We start from the raw sequence: 15,127 nt of genomic DNA, 5'->3' as shown, positions 1-15,127 counted from the left end.
CAACAGGTAGGCAGTTATGATGTTTAAGTAAATTAATGCTGTATTGTGAGCAACAGGGTATAATTTACAAAATGCTTTCCAGAAACTTAGACAGCATTGTGTAGGGAGTGAAAGCTTAACATCTTTATCCTTCACATTAGTTCCGATGCTGAGGTGAAAAAGAATACAAAAGCCACACGCTGTGATTCCGTTTACCACACTGAAAAGAGCCTTCCAAAGCCGTCCACTGAAAACCATTTTCCAAACTGCTGATCAGTAACAATATAGAAAAATATGAAGTGGCACCGCGCTGCTGTTTTCATGCTGATGGCATCTAATTTATGAAGAGAAAACTCAGGAGACAGTTAGCTTTTTATTAATTAAAAGTAGTAATAAGCAGAAAAGTCAAACAGGAACAACCCAACATAACTCTCCGGTTTCTATTAAACTCATTAATTGACAAGATACAAAATCATATAAAATGTATCCGACTGATATCTGACCTCTAAAGTACTCCTACCCTCCCCCCAAAAGCAAGAGGTTGATCAAATTACTATTAAACTAGTTCATTTCTATATGCTCCCACCTCCCTTTCACTGCCTGGACTTCTGGACTCCAGGTGCAGCTCGGTCCTCATGGCCTCCTTCCACAGAAGACACAGCTGCACAAGCTCACCCCAGGCTCTTCTGTACCCTGTCCATCCAGGAGCCCTGCTGCCTATTTATCTGTTCAGCTGCCCCCAGCTGCCAAGCCCTACCCACCTCAGCTTATGGGGGAGGGAGTAAGGGGCACGCAGCATTCACTGACTCATCTTAAACTTCTCTAACAATCTAGAAGTCTACATGGGAATATGCAAAAGCAACCTGCAGGGGTATAAAAGAGAGAGCCTGGGACAAGACACTAGATCTTATCCTTCTTACTATCATCTGTATTAGAAGCTAATCTCCAAAGAAAAGTTCTCTTTATGCCATTTGGGTAATTACTGAGGATTCTAAACTTACTAATCTTTGCAGATCACGATAAGCATATATTACCCTTGGCATTAATTACGTTTGAAATTATCTGGAAGTTGTCAATTTCCATCTCTCAGGGATCTAATGAACACTGCAGTCTTCAAAAGTATTAAAGGTACTTCTGGAATACATAGCAAAATTCCTCCCACATGCTCTTCCCAAAATAGTTTCTTCTGCTGCCAGTGCTATTGCTTAATTCCAGGGGGAATAAATGATCTAGTCTTAAGATGAATGCTATTTCAGACAGTGAAACACAGTATTCAAAGGCTTGTGCACAGGAAGTTTGGTCTACTGGCATGCGTTTTTCTCTATTCTTATCACCCCATTCACAGCCAATCCATCTAGGCTTGAATCACACACACACACACAGAGCAATGCTGCCCACGAGTCTAAGAGAAATCCAGGCTGCATGGAGACACACTGGCCCCATAAAAGCTTCACCAAAGAAAAATAAACTGATGTCAAGAAGAAGTGCGTCAGAACAGTCTGGGAGACATTTCAGAAAGCCCCAAAGAAGCCTTTTAAGGAAAACCCTGGAAAGAAAGTACCCTTAACAACAATTCTTCCTTCAAGCCTCTTCACTCTGGTGTCTTGATATTTCCCATTTGTTACACCCCGTACCACCCAAGACCTGGGTGATCGTTCCAGACAAAAAAACTGTTCTCGTATCAAACAGTGTGCTATTAAGGATTACGCTGGAACATAAGTGCAACCAGGCTTGGTCCCGGGCCACTAAAATGTGAGAATGTACAGCCCTCTACCTAGGGGTCAGTTTTCTTTGAAGTGTCGCCTGGCACTTGCTAAGTCAGTAAACTGCCCCCTTTGAGCTGTCCAAATCCTACCCACTTTCAAACCAGCAATCTACCACTCATTCTTTTTTTTTTTTTTTTTTTTTTTTTTTTTTTTTTTTTTGACAAATAGAGTTAGACAGTGAGAGAGAAAGACAGAGAGAAAGGTGTTCCTTCCATTGGTTCACCCCCAAATGGCCGCCATGGCCGGAGCCACGAGATCCGATGCCAGGAGGCAGGTGCTTTTCCTGGTCTCCCACGCGGGTGCAGGCACCCAAGCACTTGGGCCATCCTCCACTGCCCTCCTGGGCCACAACAGAGAGCTGGACTGGAAAAGGAACAGCTGGGACTAGAACCCAGCGCTCACATGGGAGGCCAGCACCGCAGGTGGAGGATTAACCAAGTGAGCCATGGCGCCGGCTCCTGCCACTCATTCTCTTGAAAAGCCGACAGTACAGATCCCAAATACCAAATGGCCTAAAATACAGGTGCTAAAGACTTAGAAAGTAGGTCACGTTAAATCAAATTATTTTAAATACATTTTATTTTTTTTCTTCTCTCCCATTCCCCCTTTCCTTTATCTCTATATTCCACACATATCAAAGAAAGCTTTGACAGGGACATTAGTCTTATAAAATATCCCTGAAGAAAATGACATGTACATTTTTTTTTCTCCTCAGAGGTTCCAAAAAGAAAAAAGCTGTGGGCTGGGGGTATGTTTCTGGACCTCAGGGCTTGCTTTCTTTGGAGGAATGTGTCTGAGACAATGCCCCTTTGCATCTTCAAAGGCCTCAGCAGGCAATACCATCCATCCTCTAAAGCCATCCAGGGCCCTTGGAACCAACACCAGTCAGTCTAAGCCATAGGACTGTGAATATCTGGCAAAAAAAGGTAACTCTGCAGAAGGCCAGCTGCTGACATTTAAACACACGTGAAATCTTTGCCCGAAATCCTTGTATGAGAATTAAATATGTGGAGTCAGTTATTACACAGCACAAAAGGGTTATACTTTAATGTGAGACATGGTTTGGGTAAAGGGAGGCTTTTTTTTTCTTTTTTAAAATAAACTATGGTAACATGAATATGGCTTTGCTTTTTCATTTCTGTTAACCCTAGGGATTCAATGTCTCCACGATCTTCAGCTCAACAGAGATTAAAAGTTATTCACTTCTTAAGGATGTGCTGGGAATACAAAGTTGATAAAAGCCATTCTATCATCCAGTCTTTAACAGGAAGCACAAATGGATGATTTGTTACAGAAAACAGTGTTAGGAGTTTTATAGAAAAACCTATGGATTTACATATGGGGAACAAATACTCAGAAATAGCAGAAAAACAAATGTGAATGGAGACTTCAAAGATAAATAAGAGCCTACCTGGTCTGTTGGGGCAGTGGGATACATTTCTGGACAGAAATCACAGACGCAGAGGCACAGAGTCACAGAATGTGATGACAGACTCAGATCGGGCCGGTGCCGCGGCTCACTAAGCTAATCTTCCACCTACGGCACCCGCACACCAGGTTCTAGTCCCGGTTGGGGTGCCGGGTTCTGTCCCGGTTGCTCCTCTTCCAGTCCACCTCTCTGCTGTGGCCCAGGAAGGCAGTGGAGGAAGGCCCAAGTGCTTGGGCCCTGCACCCGCATGGGAGACCAGGAGGAAGCACCTGGCTCCTGGCTTCGGATTGGTGCAGCGTGCCGGCCGTAGCGGCCATTTGGGGGGTGAACCAATGGAAGGAAGACCTTTCTCTCTGTCTTCTCTCTCTCTCACTAACACTGCCTGTCAAAAAAAAAAAAAAAAGACAGACTCAGATCAGCGCTAGTATGTGGCTAGAGAGAAGCAGTCTTTGTGATGAAGAAGGATGAATTTCCTGCATAGAAACAAGCCAACAGTCTTCCTTCCTATATTAGGATTCAAGGGATCCCAGTGGTCTCAAAAAACTTTTAGAGTAAATCCACAGAATGCAGCTGCTACAGTCAGGAAAACTGGCCTAAAAGTGGGGGTTGGGGATAGCACTGTGGCGCAGGAGGTTAAGTCCCTGACTGTGTTGCTGGCACCCCTTATGAGTGCCTGTTCCAGTCCTGGCCATTCCACTTCTGATCTAGCTCCCTGCTAATGCACCTGGAAAATCAACAAAAGATGGCCCAAGCACTAGGGCCTCTGCCGCCCAGGTGGGAGACCTGGATGCAGTTCCTGGTTCCCGGCTTCAATGTAGTCCAACCCAAGCCATTGTGGCCATTTGGGGAGTGAACCAGCAGATGGAAGATCTGTCTCTGACTCTTTCTCCCCCTGTCTCTGTAATTCTGCCTTTCAAATAAAGTACAAATACATTTTTTAAAATAAGAATAAATAAATAAAAGTGGGGGGCACAATGAGAAGTAGGGCTCACAGCAAGTCAGCAGAATTCCCAAGACTGCTTGAATAAATCCTAGTGTCCCAATGAGGCAGGACAATCAGGGAAAAAGAGAAGTCTTTCATCAGAGATAAATCCCTAGGGGTTAATAACTGGAGCTATTACGATGATTTCATCTCTTTCTGGAAACAGGGTATAACGGCTCTTTACTTCCCCACCCCCCAAAGTACACATGAGCCTCCGACTTGCCTTGGCCAGTGAAAGGTGAGAAGCACTGTGTCGCTTTTGCCTGAACAGCCAGCACATGATGGATTGCTGCCTTGCTTTGCAGTGACAGAGTTGATACCCCACATGCTGCTGGATCCAACAGCCTGAGCACTGAGTGAGGAAATAAGGGGCAGAGGCCTTGTTCAATCCACACTGGCCAGGGAGTACAAGGGAGAAATAATGGTTTATCTTCTTTTCTATAATGTGTTTTTCTTTCTATAATGGCTGACCAATTTTAGGCAGGAGACTCACCCCAAACTTGGAGATGAGGAATACAAGGATCCTACTAAAGAAGCTCAGTTACTAATTGTGCAATAAAGAATTTGGCCTTGCCCAAAGAGGAGTCTAGCCTCTGCCTTTGATTTCTGGGAGGCAATCCATTTCAGTTCAATCTGAGGATTTCTGTTTAGGGCAGGGCTGGCCGTGCCTAATGATCTTAGGAGGGAAGCTGGCCTCTCCAGTGACCAACCACGTGATTTGGTGTGAGGGTTGCAGGTCATGAGATATCAGTCAACCAGAAGAACGAGATTAAACACGTGGTCAATCACTCATGCCCACAGGATAAGGTCCTGATGAAAACTCTGGACACTAGCGCTCAGGTAAGTCTCCCAATGCCTAGTGTTGGCAGTCACACATCCTGATCCCACAGAGAGAATGGAAGAGTATCCTGGAAGCATTGCATTTGGAATTCTCTCAATTCTGCATTGTGGGTCTCATCCTTTGGCTGTTCTCTGTACTCTTCCCTGTAATAACCTTTAATGTTGACTATCATCACTCAGTGAGTTTTGTGAGTCCTGGTGAATTATCAAACTTGAGGGTGGCTTCGGGAAGCTCCGGATTTGCAGTGGGTGTCAGAAGTCGGGGCAGTCTGGCACCCTTTAACCTTGCAATTGGTCTTCACACTCACTCCAACGTTGCCTTAATATTGCTTTAATACTTTTAGGACAAGTAACCTGACTGAGAAATTGTATACAAAATAATGGTTTTTGTGTTTGGTTTTACAGGTTATTTTCATGGAAGTCAGTTTTTTTATTTTATAGTGTGGCTGGGAAGTCTGCCTTCAGGCTTGTGGTCAGGAAAGTACTTTATTCTGCCACTCTCTCTTTAAACAGCAAGTGCATGAGTGCCTCACTAGTCAGGCTGGCCCAGAAAGAGGCATGTCTGATAAATGAAAGTGTCATGTTTTGTGTGGACAGCAACTATCAATGTGACGGCTACTAAGTGATCAACAAACATTTGCCGTGTGCAGATTAAGATTTGGTACTGTATACATCTATTCACCTCCATAATAATGGAAAATGATGTAGTAAGGCAGGATAAGACATATGCAAACAATTAGGACCACATTTGCCACTCAGCGATTTTCAATACTCACTTCTCAAATACACTCAATATAGTCAATCAATCACACTAGGGCTGGCATGGTGATACAGCTGGTTAAGCTGCTGTTTGCAATACCCACATCCTGTATCAAAGTGCTGGTTGGAGTCCCAGCTGCTCTGCTTCTGATCCAGCTTCCTGCTGACGCATCCTGGGATGGCAGAAGATGGTGGCAGAAGTACTTAGGCTCCTGCCACCCACATGGGAAATCAGGATGGAGTTCCAGATTCCTGGCTTTGAACTGGCCTAGCACTGTCTGTTAGTCATTTGGGTAGTAAACCAGCAGGTCAAAGATACCTGTGTGTCTCTTTGTCATTCTTTCAAATAGATGAAAACAAACAAACACATAGATGGATAGATAGATAGATAGTTAGATCCAATTGTACACACACACTGCCTAAGGAGTTCAAAGCCACACTCCTTCAACTTCCTAGATTTCACTCTTCTGCTTTTATCTAGCTGGGCCTCTTTCTTCAATGTACCATAGTGGCATGAACTCTGGGGTCAGCCTGCTTGGGTTGGAATATAATCACTCAAAACAGTGTCTGGGACACAGGAAGACAGCCTAAGTGTTAGCTCCAGTACCTACAGAGTCCTCCTCTGCCTTTGGAGGTGAGGCCCTCTGCTCTCACAGCTGCACCCTCCCACTGTCCTTGTGGCTTTGTCCTATTGATCCTCCCTTCTCCCACCCTTCCCTATTCTCTCTGTTGACTCCTTCTGCTCTGTCTGTCAATGTCAAGTTTTCTGCAGCTTCCCCCAAGTACACAACCAACCATCCTGATCAGTTTACCTAGCAGATGATCTCTTCCACTTCCCCACTTTCCTTCACACCACTCTCTGTATCTCAGAGAAGCTGCTAAAGCTCCACACTTCACTCCCCATAGTTTCTGGCCTTCTGCCATCTGGGCAGTGTGCTCCTGCCTTTATACAGACTGGATACCCTGAACCTGATGGGCTGCTTTCCCCCTCTCCAGGAAAACACTGACCAGAAATAGGAGAAGCACTTCGGACAAGGCGGACAGGACTTTTCATGAAGCTCAGAACTTCTCTCTGTGATCTTATTTTACAAGGATTTGTTGGTTAAATTGACTTCTCTCCACTATAGAACCCTTGACTTTTTTTTTTTTTAAAGATTTATTTATTTGAAAGGCAGAGTTACAGAGAGGCAGAGGCAGAGAGAGAGAGAGAGAGAGGTCTTTCATTCACTGGCTCACTCCCCAGTTGGCCACAACAGCCAGAGCTGGCCCAATCTGAAGCCAGGAGCCAGGAGCCTCTTCTCTTCCAGGTCTCCCATGCAGGTATGGGGGCCCAAGGATTTAGGCCATCCTCCACTGCTTTCCCAGGCCATAGCAGAGAGCTGGATAAGAAGTGGAGCAGCTGGGACTTGATCCAGTGCCCATATGGGATGCTGTCCCTGCAGGTAGTGGTTTTACCTGCTATGCCACAGTGCAGGACCCAGAATGCCTGGATTTTAAGAGCAAAATCTGTATTTCAGTTTAAGTAGGAAGAACATGTATTTGGATTTGAAGTTCTGGCACTTACCAGACTTAAAACATAGTAATTTCTAAAAATCAAGATCAACATATTGAGCATGGATTATTTGGTTTGTAAAACAGAGACAGTAAAATTAGCACCTACTCTAGGGATCTGGGGAAAATTCATAAGGGACTGTGTGTGAGAAGCTTTACACACTATCTCAACGCCTAACAAAGGTGACTGTCAGGTAGTGGGCGTTCAGTGTGTTAATCCTGACTAGAGATGCTTTCATCACAAGTTTGAAGTGAAATCGACAGTTAGCTCCTGGGCTCCGGGAGCCATCTCTAAACAAGCAAACTTGAAAATCAAACCTAATTGTTTTCAAGGGAATACAGGAAAAACATGTTCTGCAATCTAACATCTCCCTGTAAATATACAAGTCCATTGAGATTCCTTTAGCAATCTGGAAGGAGAAAGAATTCTCTCAAGGACCACAATTCTCTGCCCCATGGTCCAAGTGCCTCTGCTCAGAGCAAAAGAGCCCTATTTAGGTGACACACTAACCAGGCAAGGAAATTATCTTCAACCTCTCACTACCATTCCATCCATTGGTCCCCACCAATACCGAGCAATAAATATTCCCTACAGAAAGAACTGTCTTCTAAAAAAATCCATTCTCGGGGCTGGTGTAGCAGGTAAAGCCGCTGCCTGCAGTGCCAGCATCCCATATGAGCGCCGGTTTGAGTCCCAGCTGCTCCACTTCCGATCCAGCTCTCTGCTATGGCCTGGAAAAGCAGTAGAAGATGGCCCAAGTTCTTGGGTCCCTGCACCTGTGTGGGAGACCCGGAGGAAGCTCCTGGCTCCTGGCTTCAGATTGGCCCAGCTCTGGATGTTGCGGCCAATTGGAGAGCGAACCAGCAGATGGAAGACCTTTCTCTCTCTCTCTCTCTCTCTCTCTCGCTGCTTCGCCTTCTCTCTCTGTGTAACTCTGACTTGGAAATAAATAAATAAATAAATCTTAAAAAAAAAAATCCATTCTCCTCCATATTCACACACTTTACCCTTGACATCAAACCCAAATTTCTATTCCCATTGCCCATGGTTCTACTCTAACCTTCGGAAGTCTGGATGTCCCTATGTTATCTAATGCATGCTTCATTTGAATACTTGAGGAGCTTGTCGTATCCTGTCTTTACTCATACTCAAAGACATTCATGTCCATTAGTCCCACCTTGTAAGTCCATTCCTCCCATGCCTGTTTTAAAGGATTACTATTACTCACTTGTGTATTAATCTCTCTCAAACTCACTTGCACCTATTACTGATTCTAGCTATATCCATGTAAGAAACAGTTTATACATTTTTACAGTTTATACTATAAAAAGAGAACTTAATTAAATATTTAATTAATGTTAAATATCTTTAATTATTATGATCTTTAATAACAATAGCATCATATCAATTATATAGGTTATACATAGTACATATTTTTATTCTCATTCACTACAAACATGTTCTAATAAGTTGATTCAACTAATTCTGTTAACTTTTCATTCAAGAGGGTTTTTTTTACTTTTTCCATTTCTGGTTATTACTTGCATTTTGTTAGGTTAATCAGGTTAATCACTAACCACAGTTGCCATGCACCTAGGATTTTCTGTATTTTATTTGTTTGCCTGGTGCATTTTGGCATCATTTTACATTTAAAACCAACAGGCAGACAGGCAGTATGAAATGTTTTTCTTTTAGGAAATATTAAGGATGCATACAGACTATTCTTAAAATATTTAAAGATATCATTTGAACAAAAGTGCCTGCTATGAATGACTCCATAACATAGTAAGGGGGAAATGGTCTTCCCGCTGTTGACTGAAAACCACTGGCCAAGAAGAAAGGAAATTCACCCAATCAATGTAATCACAATCTCCACATAACATCTAGAAGACATGCCAGGTGTTCTTACTCTTACATGGACAGTCTCTCAGAAGAAAATCGATATACAAGGTACCTTAGCACCTTCTGTTAAAGAAATTGTGCTACTGCTCCACATCATTAAAGAAAACACAACAAAAGTTATCTCTGCATTTCCACTCTGGCTCTATCAAATTTCTGCTTTTTTTCTTCTGGAAGACTCTATGAAAATGCTTTCAGAAGATCCATTAAAATGCTTTCAGAATTTTATATAATATTTTACAATGTTTGATCAAAATCTATGCACAAGAAGTATTAAAACTTTCAAGTCTTTATATTTGAAAATACAGCCTATTCTTAAAAAACGAATTTTTTTAGGCATAAAGTCAGTAAAAACTTAGGAAAGTCAAATTGTAAAAAAGAAGGGAATACTACTACATACCAACTAAATATTGTCATGTAACTATCTGTGAGATATGCATCACATGGAAAAATGCCATGTGTGAAAATTCGAAAAGTATTATGTATAGAACTAGAAAACAAACAGTATTTTTTTCTTCTTTCCAAACTTGAGTAACATTAGTAACTTGTAAAATTACAATCTCTGCCAAACATGACTTAAGCCTTGGTGCTTGTGACCTGACTGAAAAAAAAAAAAAAAGAAAAAAAAAAGAAAGAAATGACCTTTCAAAGCTTCACCTTTGTTATTCTACCAGAATGAAAGAACAATAAATGGTTGTGACTGTTGTTCCTTTTCCTTCTACTCTGCATTATCTTAAAATTCTGCCCTTTTTCCAAATCCTAAAAACAATCCCACAGCTGATTAGGATTTAGTAATTTTGAATGTAAAACATCAACTTATCTAAACCCAAACTTTTCAACAGAACATGATCTCTTTGCATAGTCAATTAGATTTCACCAGAACAAAGTTCTTGGCTGTTCTGAACTTCAAAAACCTACTCTCACTGACTCTGGCTCCTGGGAAGATGAAGTAGACATACTTTTCTTTATTCCTTCACTACATGCAATAAGAAATCTGCACATCACATACAAGATAACAGAAACTCTGAAAGCTGGCAAGAAAAGACACATCAGCTAGGACTGAGAGCCCAAGGAAAGACAGGGAAGTTAGCTCCCTGGGATTCCTTTTGGCCCATTTATATCGGTTCAGAGCTGAAGGAGAGGAACCAACTTGCTACCACAGAGAATTAAGCTGAGTGGAAAAAGCCAAAGGCAAGGGGCTGGTGCTGTGGCCTAACAGGTAAAGCCACCACCTGTGACGCCGGCAATTCATATCAATACCAGTTCAAGTCCAGACAGATACACTTCCGATCCAGCTCCCTTCTAATGCACCTGGGAAAGCAACAGAAGATGGTCCAACCACTTGGGCACCTGCACTCACATGGGAGACTCGGAAGAAGCTCCAGGTTCCTGGCTTTGGGCTGGCCCACTATTTGGGGAAGTGAACCAGTGGATGGAAGATCTCTCTCTCTTCTCTGTCTCTTCCCCACTCTCTCTCTGCCTTTCAAATAAATGAAACAATTTAAAGGAACCAAAAAAAAAAAAAAAAAAAGCAAAGGTGACATATGATGTGATTATATTTGGGCAACATACTTGAAATGACAAAATTACTTCAATGGAGAACGATTAGTGGTTCCCAGCAGCTAAGGAGGAAGTGAGTGTGTTTGTAAAAGGCCAACATGAGGGACCCTTGTGGTATTAGTACTGTTTGTATTGACGGTGTCAAGGTCGGTATCGCGGGTGTCTGGAACTAGCTGTGCAAGATGTTAACACTGGAGGAAACCAGGTAAAGGGTATAAAGGAATTCTCTGAGTCACTTACAATTGCAATGTGACCTAACAGGTCATGAACTGCACATTGAGGTGGCTAACATAAAATTTGTCCATTGAGAAAGTAATGAATGTGTGTTTATATTATAATACTCATTTTTGCATTTTTTTTGAAAAAATCAATCTCACATTTTAAAAGTATTTGAGGAAATAGTCCTATAATGTTTTCTAGAACAGGAGAAAAAATTTTATAACATTAACTAGCACAGTCACCAAACCTATTTTTTAAAATCAATGAATAGTTAGCTTTTAGTTTAATACAAAATAACTTGACAACAAATACGGGTATCCCTTTCACTATGAAAAATCAATAGTCTTCCCTCACTTCCATTTCCATATCCCTGTTGCTGTCAATGTGCTCTATTTTCAATTTTCATCCAGTCAGTATTTCAAATTTCACCCAGTTGAATATATTTGTGACCTTTATTTCTTTTTAAAAAAAAAAAATCATGTATTGATGTATCATTCTGAAAAAGAAGGACTCTCCTCCCACAACTGCCATGCTGTCACTTAGGGCCTCTAGCAGTCAAAGTTCCCCTGTATATTTCAGCTCTTAGCCGGGAAATGCTACACTATTAACATTCAGAACATGCATCCCTCAAATTCTGAGCAGAGACTTTTAAATGCCTGGCACCATCAAGAGGCAATAGCTTGTACTGCCACTGTAACAAGAACCCAAGGTTTGCTCTTAAGGACAGACAGAAGAATGTGCTCTTAATAGCAATTGCCATAGGCCATTGCAATGTAAAACCACATTAAGACGTTAGCACTGTTTTCTTAATGTAAGGTCTTTAGCCTATTGCTAACAGCTACTTTGTCCCTTCCCATTCTTTGTTTGCCCATCTATATCTTCAGTTGAAGACAGGGGGGGGAAAAACCAAGATGTGACAATTTTTTTTAATCTCAATTAACTAGGAGAATTGGCAGTCCTAATTTTCTGATGATTAATTCCCTCAACATTTAATGAACACCTACATATACACCAGCAACCTGCTGTTCAAAGTCCTTGCTTTAGCTTCTAACGACCCAAGGTGATCTGATGAAAGCTCAGATAACATTGTTCTTTATAATACCAGTGGTTATAGATTGACTCTCACTTTAGAAACAAAGTAAGGCTGTTTCCTTTAGAATGGATAACTTACTTAGTAGATAACAGCATCATCTAATCTTGTCATTTTTGTGCTGGTAAAGTTAACACCACTCTTTCTTACCATAAGAAAAATTTAAATTACATGGTTCACATTATATTTGTGAGCCAGATTCTACAAACTTTCCCAGCAAGGTAGGAAAGTGAAAGAAGGCCAGGAAGAGGCGAGAACTGCCTGGCTGTTCTAAACATTAGAGCTAAGAAAGGCTCCATAGGAATAATTCAGTTTAGGGCTTAGGAAGAATCTGAAGAGTAAATCAATTAATTTAACAATAGCCATTCTACTCACGAATATAGGGAGAGAGTCATCATTTCCAAATATCCCTTGAAAAAAGTTGGAGCCAATGCTCATTTAGTTAGTAAACAGACCTCTCACCCCAATGCAGTTTAATGGGCTCACTTCCCACTAGTGCAACAATATTTTAAAAATTAACATGATGGTCAGGACGCAATGTAGCAAGTGAAAGGGCCACATCAGGAAGCAGATTCCTTTCAAGTCAAATTGCAGGACATAGCAGTTTTCCAGTCTTAAGCTTGCCTTCACATTTCAAAGTCCTTGCCCTTAAAAAATAACAATACTATGACTAAGCACCAAACAGCATTCTCTTCACATTTTTCATTCTGCTACCCAACCAAGAAATGCTGTCCAACTTAAAATGCAGCTCAGCACAGCCAAAGTGTCTGAATGTCCAAGTTGTTTGGGGGCAGGATGGTCAAGAGTCACTAGGCAATGGAGACAGACCTGTACCCAACCACCCTTTAGGAGCTTAGAGAACACATAGAGGTATTATATATCAAAACCCCTGGAACAAATATGCTCAAGTGGACTTTCACTTAGTTTTTAGAAATATCAGCTGTATCATGTACTCAACAGTACACAATGAGGACTCTCTGATGTGCTGTCTGGTTTTTATTCTGACCCTGGAGAGCCACAGCCAATTTTCAAAGCCAGGAAAAATAACTCACTTTTCATCTTTCGTTTTGAAATGAGGGTTGGGAGGGAAATTTCCCTTTCTGGAAACAGAGAGACTCCATCTCTGCTGATATATTTGCATTCTTTGTAAGGCATTTCACTGTTACCTGGAACCACATGCATACTGTCTGGAAAGCAGGGGAGCAACCTACAGCACAGAATAAGGAAAGCCAGAAAGAATGTTATAAATGGATATCAAAAAAATTCAATTCGTCTCTTCAACCACACAGATACAATGCTCCCAATATTCTGGTAATCACGCTAGGAGTTGTGGAATAAGACAGACAAGGTCTCAGTGTCTTACGTGTTAACATCCTTTCTTTGTACCACGCTGTTAAAAGAGCTATAAGAACAAACCATCTTCCAAATAGCAGAGAAGTGCTGATTCAGACATTGTACCCATCTACATAACTACCACACAAACAGTAATATGTGCCTGGAAACAACACCAATCTTATCTTTAGGAAATGCACAGTAGTAGAAAGCTGGACCCCATGGTTCCTCATGACAGCTGATGTCATGTTCTCATAAGATTGAGAAATAAAGATCAAGTGTGGTCCCCTATAGCACTAAATGTCAGGAATGTTGTTTCCCAGGCACTGCAGATAACTGCTATCAGCCAGAAAGAAAACACCAGATGGCTACAATGCAATTTGTGGGAATTCATTGAGTCTCCACAAGGGCATAGATGCCTTGGGCAGTAATCCAATGAATACTATCACACTAGGGTTTTTTTCAGTTTTTTATTTTCTCCTTTTTAAAAAGGATTTGCATACGTCGGACTATAAGAAGCACTCAATGGCTATGATTACCTTAGAATTGTGGGAGATATGCAGATATCAAAATAGATGAAGAAAAGACTACCACCTCTACTTTATAAAGACTTTCTAGTGTGTAGAACATCTAATTTGCCAGAGTCACCATCCCAGCCCTTCAGAGTTAACTTATCCAGTGATGCCTGCTATTACAAACTATGCTCTGTGGTAAGCGAATTAAAATGACTGCTGATCAGCCCAAATCGATGTCCTAAGGTCTATGAACTGAAGTGCTCACACTTCATGTGCACAGGACCCTCTCAAAACTTCACTTGCACTTAGGAACTCTCTTTTTTTTAGAACATTTTAAAATCAAGTCAGTATCTGATTTTCAAAATCATAAAAAGGAAAGAAAAGGTTGGCCCAATGACAAAACCATGAACTGGCAGCTGAGAGCAAGAAAGAAGGAAGAAAAATATATCCGTAAATTTATATATATAAAATAAACATTAGTTGGAGGTCATTTAATACTGGTACAGAGTAGATTATTATACTTCATTAAGAGATCCTTGGAGGTTCCTAACTTTGATTCACGCTTTTGTCATCAATAAAATTACATTGAGTTTTCAAATAAAGATTGAAGAAGTGTAAAAATAAAAAAAGTTAAATGAGCTTTCCTTATAAGAAAAAGACCTTTCTCATCAAACTTAGTGACTCAAACATCTTCCCCTATTAGAAAATGTTTATTTAATTTCCCTTTTTAAATATGATTTGAATTAGCTTTATCATTAAGAGTTTAGTTTATATGAACTTCTTGACTGTTCTACATTAGTTTAGTGAAAATATAAGCTTATTCTCATCAGATAAAAAAAATAAAACTTGTGCATACCTAAACTAAATTATGATTGTTACAAGTCTCTTTACATCAACAGTGATTAGTTTTGTGATGTTTCAGTGTCAACATAATTCTCAGTATTTCTAAGTTAAATACTCCTGTCTTAAAGTGTCTGATTGCTCTAAAATATGAAAGAGGACCATAAAAGATAGAAGTTGATGGAAATAGAAATTTTAGGTTTTCAGAAAAAGGACTTGAGTTGACTTGACTTGTAATACTAGAAAATAGTAAGTCTACAAGGAAGTAATGCTAAAACTGTAGCAAAGTTTGTACAATTCTGATGGCTTCATTCATTAATTTTTTTTTTTGAAAAATGGAATGCATGACAAGCATTCTACTAATG

The 15,127-nt window shown here is 40.9% G+C and overlaps 1 protein-coding gene across 50 annotated transcripts in view; it reads right to left on the bottom strand.

Annotated features, from left to right (window-relative positions):
- The window catches only part of PHLDB2 (pleckstrin homology like domain family B member 2), a 237,411-nt gene that overhangs the window by 63,551 nt on the left and 158,733 nt on the right, over positions 1-15,127 (bottom strand). For 2 of the 50 annotated variants that reach the window (XM_089330794.1, XM_089330795.1), the window contains exon 1: positions 566-1,094. The exons of the other annotated variants lie outside the window; for them this stretch is intronic. In XM_089330794.1, the coding sequence (XP_089186920.1) occupies positions 566-616 (51 nt within the window). In that variant the 5' untranslated portion in view covers positions 617-1,094. Of the gene's footprint in view, positions 1-565; positions 1,095-15,127 lie in introns of those variants that run through there. 50 annotated transcript variants of the gene reach the window in all.

The sequence above is a fragment of the Oryctolagus cuniculus genome, chromosome 4 (assembly GCF_051225735.1).
Source record: "Oryctolagus cuniculus isolate XC-2025 breed Fujian yellow rabbit chromosome 4, ASM5122573v1, whole genome shotgun sequence".
Lineage (NCBI taxonomy): Eukaryota > Metazoa > Chordata > Mammalia > Lagomorpha > Leporidae > Oryctolagus > Oryctolagus cuniculus.
This window is presented reverse-complemented; position numbering and strand designations above follow the sequence as displayed.